Source organism: Capsicum annuum, chromosome 9, assembly GCF_002878395.1.
Source record: "Capsicum annuum cultivar UCD-10X-F1 chromosome 9, UCD10Xv1.1, whole genome shotgun sequence".
In the NCBI taxonomy this organism is placed as follows: Eukaryota; Viridiplantae; Streptophyta; class Magnoliopsida; order Solanales; family Solanaceae; genus Capsicum; species Capsicum annuum.
In genome coordinates this window covers 219,053,968-219,060,895 of record NC_061119.1, presented here as the reverse complement: position 1 = coordinate 219,060,895, position 6,928 = coordinate 219,053,968, and the positions used below count along the sequence as shown (strand labels likewise).

At 38.6% G+C, this 6,928-nt stretch overlaps 1 protein-coding gene across 1 annotated transcript; it reads right to left on the bottom strand.

Annotated features, from left to right (window-relative positions):
- Positions 1 to 3,986: 3,986 nt before the first annotated feature.
- On the bottom strand, positions 3,987 to 6,364 carry LOC124887268 (CBL-interacting serine/threonine-protein kinase 6-like). The gene has a single exon (XM_047396698.1). It carries the CDS (start codon positions 5,479 to 5,481, stop codon positions 4,183 to 4,185), a length of 1,299 nt encoding a protein of 432 aa, XP_047252654.1. The 5' UTR covers positions 5,482 to 6,364; the 3' UTR covers positions 3,987 to 4,182.
- Positions 6,365 to 6,928: the final 564 nt, after the last annotated feature.

Below are 6,928 nucleotides of genomic sequence, written 5' to 3'. Positions count from 1 at the left end.
TACATTCACACGAACAAGTTGGAGCATTTCGTGGATTTTTGTTGAGGTCTCTTTGAAAGTTTTATTAAGTTGCTTACCTTAAGACATCCTTAGCGAAGTTGATTCCGATGGAAAAAAATGAGAGTCAGGCTGCCACCGTCTTCTCCTTGACCATAACTTTCAAGCTATCAAAATTTATGTGTTTTTAACACAAGCCTTCAAATTTAGGATACAAGAGCACTCTTTTCCAGTCAAATTATGAAGTTTTCATTTCGTAAATCTTCAAGTGAATATCATATATTTGATCTCGAGTAATTGGCCTAAGCGAAAAAATGTGTTTTTTTCCCCAAGAATAAAGCATAATTTAACTTGAGATGTGTTTACTACTCTTTCTATGAATTTTCACCTATGTCTTTCCTGGAAGTCAGTGAGATTTCTTAGGAGCTCCAAGTTGCTGGTCTTGTGATTTCTGGAATCAGTGTGAATTTACCGCGTTGTTTTCATCGTCTCATTTACTTCAATTGAGTTGTATTTGCCGTCTTTGTTTATATTAGTTTTCCAACATCTGTAAGCATAGTGATCGATGATATTTATAGTACGTGTGAAATTGAACATGCCATTCATCATCATACCTTCTACCTCCATCTCTTTGGTTGCGATGGCTAGTGTGCCTTTTTTCTAGTGGTTGGATAGATTTACTTGATTTCTCAAAGTTGTCATCCTCCATTTTTGTGCAACCACGACTTCGTCCATGATGACCTCCATAGTCTTACATTATCGCCTTGTCATTGTCTTTCACCATTTCAATCATCGGACTCTTTAGTCTAATTCACGAGCAAGTGAATTGGAGGTCCACATAAGCGATGCAACTATATTAGGTGACCTTTGATTTTACATTCTACAGAAAGTTTGGCAAGTGTTATGAAGATTTGTGTTTTAGTTAAATAGATGCCTTCCTACTGCGTAACAATCCGTTGTTTCAGCCATACTACATCAACATGTATGTTTCATAATGTGGAAAGCGTGAACTGCATGATATTTCATGCTGTAATTGGACTAGAATAACGAGAAATATTTGATCGTTGAAGCGAGACAGATAAACATTTTCCTGTTTTTTCTTACATAAGTACCTGTTAAGTCCACCGGTAAAGAAAACAAGTTGATTAAAGAGATGGAAACCTGGAAGGCTACATAGCGAAGTGTCCTTGTATACATATTTTATGGAGTAAAGAATAGAAATTGGATGAGTTCGACTGTAACGTAGTTTGATGAATAGAAATTGGATGAGTTCGACTGTAACGTAGTTTGATGAGTTCATATTTGATTTTGTGAACTCGCGTTGTAGAAATTGCATCATATGAAAAATCTGGTTTTGAGGTCTTACAGTAGCCGGGGAATGAAGCATTTTAGTTCTATTGGATGTCGTATATTATGTTTACTTCTGATGGATATCATTTCATTACAATATGATCTAATGTCCATCTAAATCAACTTCCAGGGATTGTCGAGAAGAGTTCAAGTTGAGGCCACGACGAAACAAGGGAATGAAAGGCCGCTTTGCATTGTATGCTCTTTAAACTAGCATCGAAGTTTGCTTCTTCAGAAGTCGTAATGCAGCGCAAGTTTTCTTCGTTACGAACTTAGGTAAGTGATCGATCCCCCGTCTTTCTTGTACTTATCGTTGTCTCACCATCAAGCCGGTTCTAAGGTTGTGTGGTTTATCAAGTCATCTAAACTTCAGCTGGTATTTTGAAATTTCTTTTTTGGTAGATTTAAATGGTTAGCAACTTTGTATATGCTGTCGTCGCCTACATATCTATTTAAGTTGAGTCTAGGTCTTGAAGTGGACGTTGTGACAGGAGTTGTCGGAATTGTAGTTTCTAGTAGTTGTGAAGACCCCTTCGCGCTGGTATTTAGAAGTGTCTGGTAAAGGTTTCTAGTCACTAAAAAAGGGCGTATACGCCCAATCGAAGGGGTATTGACCACAACTATGTTGCTCGGGCTCTCCAAACTTTGTCTGAGCCTTCGAAAATGCACTGCTTTTGGAGTATCTAACATGTACCCGTCGAGATTTTTGGTGAGTGTGACAACATAGGACTAGAGTACCTGGATGAGTTGCCACCCCTTGTAGATGTCAGTGCCTGGTATCATCAGGTAGCAACTATTACTTGTTAAAGCATATACTCAGCCTATCTGTCATTTGGTAAAACCTAAGTTGCTCGGACTCTTCAAAAATGTCTACGGATGCGTGTCGGATCCTCCAAAAATAGTGTATTTTTGAAGGATCCGACGCGGGTGCAGCAACATTTTTGGAGAGTCCGAGCAACTCAGGGTAAAACTGAAACAACCTAGTGTTGCTTGTCTGTGCTGTTTTGGCTGCAGGATGTCATTTTCCTCATTTTGGAAGAAACATTATGGTAAATTTTAGTGTTCGGTTTGTATCGTACGAATGTTATACAACAACGTACCCAGTGTATTCCCACTTTACCCACAAAGTGGGGTCTGGGAAGGGTAAAGTATACGCAGTCCATACCACTACCTCAGTTGAAATAAAGAGGCTGTTTCCGATAGGCCCCCTGGCTCCGTACGAATATTATACATATTTGGAATTAAACTTTAGTGAGAGTCATGTTTCTGGCCATTCTGAATTTTGTTCAATTGGTGTATATTCAAGAGTTTTTGATAAGAAACTTTTTACTGTTGTTGTATTCTTTTTTTTTTTTTTTTTTTTTTTCGGTTTCCCATCTGGCGTCCGGTACTCGTATTGAAGCCTGACTAATTCGGATTCGCGCTGGATAGGGCCCATTCGGGGGGAATGGACTCGTTTTCTGAAGTATTTACTACTTTCCACCAACAAATGAAATAGTTAGCATCCACAATAACCTTCCAGAAGCACAAGAAGTCGATATGAATCTTTCGCGGTTTGTACCAATCACATGTGGGACGCAGACCTTACTCCTATCTCATAGACATCAAAAAGACTTGTTTCTGAAAGATCCTTGACACAAGTAGATAATAATCATTCTTCAAAATGTCAAAAATGGATAAGAAGTGAGAAGGGGACAAAGTGCTATTGAATTATCATGCCATAGCCTACCAAAGTAGAAAACCAATTGCCATCACACAAACAATAGCACTCTATGTAGAAATCTGAGGCTCAAATTGGTTCTACACCATGTAGAAAACAAAGAGTTATACCCTATCTTTATCTTTTCAGGCATGGTTCAGATTAATCGAACCTCAATGTGAATATCAAACACTGAATAAGAAACAAAAAGAGAAACATTAGGGGAAGAAAACATTTTCATTGCGAAGGATTCAATCCAACCACAGGTTCTCAGACAGCTACCTTGTTACGACGTCACCTAGTGGAAGAACCCCACCAAGATAAACACTAGAATAGTAGTCACTAAATGTGACTTATTTTTTTTGTAAAGGTACTCCCATGTGCATATAAGCATAAGTAGGCCCCTAGTCAAAAAATAATAGCATAATAGTTATTTGGCACTCTTGGTCAAGTTTGTACAACAAGAATAAGAAAAAAATTGAACCACCACCAAAGGATGTGATGACTTCTTCTCGCTTAACCAGCGGTTTCGAGTTTGAGCCTTGGGTATGGAAAAACCCTTGGAAGGGAGCGCTACCCCCGAATGGCCCTTACCCGACGCGAACACCAGATGAGAAATCAAAAAACAAAAAACATTGAACAAATTCAATCCTCTTAATTCAAGAGACATATATCAAATTCAGTCTCACTTTCAAGAGTACATTTTTCATTCAAGAATCCGCAACTTGCAAACCACGTAGGAGAGGTAACCACACTAGGCAAGCCTCGTGCAATGAGCTCAACCCAGAAGGCCTACTACCCCTACCGTCGCAGGCAATTCGAACTTGAAACATCCATTGAGGAGGTCCTAAGACAAACCATCTAAGCTGCCAAGAATACATCTACCAACAACAAGAACAAGATCAAAACTAAACAAATTCAGTCCTATTTAACACATGAATTCAAAAGACATACTTCAGATTCAGTCTGAATTTCAAGAAAACATCTAACATCAAGAACAAGAACAGAACTAAACAAATTCAATGCAGACATCATTCAGAGACTCAGTCTCGATTTCAAGATTAACTCAAACTAAAAAACAAGAACAAGAACAAACTAAACAAACTTAATCTCCCTAAACACATGAATCTAATAACTCAAGCAAGTGATGAATTCTCAGGTGCTGATTTCCAAACAATGTCCTTGAGTGCTGGCCTAAGCTCTTTGCTGCAAAACTGATTATATTCCAATGTGTCACCGCTAGCTTTCTTCACCTCCACAACCAGAAATGATGGTGTCACAGCAAATATATCAGCAGCAATTCCTAGTTTCCCTTTCCTCCCACTCTCTTGCCCTTGCAATCTAACACTAGAATCACTCCTCTTCAAGCTGAATTTCGACGTCTTTGCTACTTCCTCAAGCTTCGAAATCACACTGCTTGCTGGCTTTGTTGTTGCAAATCTCATCTGTTCCTTCTCCTTCTTCTTCTTTTCCTCGAACAACGGTGACAAATCAAACCCCTCCGATAATGAAATGATATGAAACGCGTTCAAAGATTCAATCTTTTTCGCTTTCCCTACACAATCTTGATTATCCTCTACACCAAACTCTTCCTCCTCTTTAGTTCTCAAAGTCCTTGGCACAGTCTTCTTGAACCAATTCGATTCCATAATCTTCGAAGCAGTAATCCTAGTATTCGGATTCGGATCCAACATCTTTGTTATCAACTTTCTTGCATCAGATGAAAACCAAGGTGGACACTTGAAATCACCTTTATGAATCTTCTTATACATAGCCATAATATTCCCATCTTGAAATGGCAAAAAACCAGCTAGCAACACATAAAGAATAACCCCACATGACCAAATATCAGCTGTTGAACCATCATATCCATTCTTACCAATCACTTCTGGTGCAACATATGCAGGTGTTCCACATGTTGTATGTAACAAACCATCTTGTCTTAAATGATCCGAAAACGCGCTAAGTCCAAAATCAGTTACCTTAACATTACCTTCTTCATCTAACAACAAATTCTCAGGCTTCAAATCTCTATGATAAACACCACGACTATGACAAAAATCAATTGCAGATATCAACTGTTGAAAATAACCTCTTGCATTATCTTCCCTTAACTTCCCTTTAGCTACTTTTTCGAACAATTCACCACCTTTAACAAACTCCATAGCAAAGTAAATCTTCGTTTTGCTTGCCATGACTTCATGAAGCTCAACAATATTTGGATGTTTAACCATTTTCATTACGGAGATTTCACGTTTGATTTGCTCCATCATTCCTACCTTAATTACCTTCTCTTTTCCAACAACTTTCATTGCTAAATTCTCTCTTGTTATTACATTACGTGCATGGTAAACTTTCGCGAAAGTACCTGAACCAAGAACTCTACCAAGCTCATATTTACCATACAAAACAGCACATTTTTCTTCCGGCGCCATTAGAAAATTATCGCAAGCTGGCTCAGACACCACAGGAAAAAAAAACAGATCTTTTTTGAGCAAGATTCTTGAAGCAAGATTGAAAAGGGTGTTCGAATATGGAAAAAAAGATTGATGGGGGTGGGTGATGAGATTCCGGTGACAATTCCGGCGAGTGAAATTTGAAAAGGGTGTTGTTTTTTCCTAAGAGAAAACAGAAGGGTTCATCTCGGTGCTGAAAAAATTGGGGTAGGTGGGTGGGTTCACCATCTCTGGCGAGTTTAAGGTAACAATTCCGGAGCCGGCAAAGAAATTTCGAATTGGGTCTTTGTTTTTTTTGCTAAAAAAACCGAATGGCTTTGTATTTGAGCTGAAAAATTGGGGTGGGTGGATCGGTTCACCGTTTCCGGCGTAGTATACGGCGAGATTCCAGTAGAATTCAGGTTTCCGGCAAGTTTAAAGTAACAATCCCGGTCACCGGTGAATAAAATTCGAAAAGGGTATGTCCTTTTTGTTCAGAAAAAGCAAATAGGTCGATGGGTTCACCGTCTACGGTGACAATCCCGGCGAAATTCCGGCCACCGGCGAAGGAAATTCGAAAAAAGTGTACCTTTTACGCAAAAAAATTGATGGGTGCGCTGAAAAAAATCGATGATGTGCCTCGTTGAAAGCGTTGTATACGTTCACCCGTCTTCAACGTGCTTCCGGTGACAATTCCGATGACAATTCCGGCAAACTCCGGCAACTGAAATCTGGGGCTTTAAGCCACCAATAACAAAATTATAAACAAACGAATTACTTCTCATCTCTCTGCATTCCCAAAAATCTTAACAAAAATCTCAATTTTTTTTTCGAATTTCGGAGCTTTTTTTGCTTAATTTTCTGCAAATTTCTACAAAATGGTGGCAATGAAGGTGGATTTATAGTCGGCTGAAGGGTATTATTGTCATTTTGAGAGATTGCATGAGGGTTTTGATGATGGACACGTGTCCTTTTTTTACGGGTTGCATGTAAATCTGGTTAATATATTTAGCAATAAAAATCGGACACGTGGCATAAGTAGCATGGAATAGGTTAGTTCGGTGTATTATTGGTATTTTAAATGACTATATTGCCCCTGTGATTTTCATATAGAAAAATACGATGTACACTCTTAATTTTTTCAGATACGTTTGTACTTGCTTGTATTTGTGAACGACAATAAATTATTTTCTCGTTATCACCTCTAAGGTAGAGATATGATTTACGTAGAGGCGGAGTCAGCCCTCTTTTGGGGGTTCGAACGAACCCCTTCGACGGAAAAATATATTATTTATACATGATTAAAATTATTTTTTATGTGATTATAGTTGGTGTTGAACCCCCTTCGACTTAGTTTTCTTTGAATATCGAACTCCCTTCCTTGAAATCTTGGCTCCGCCTCTAGATTTACGTACGCTCTATTTTTCCAGATACGTTTGTGAAATTA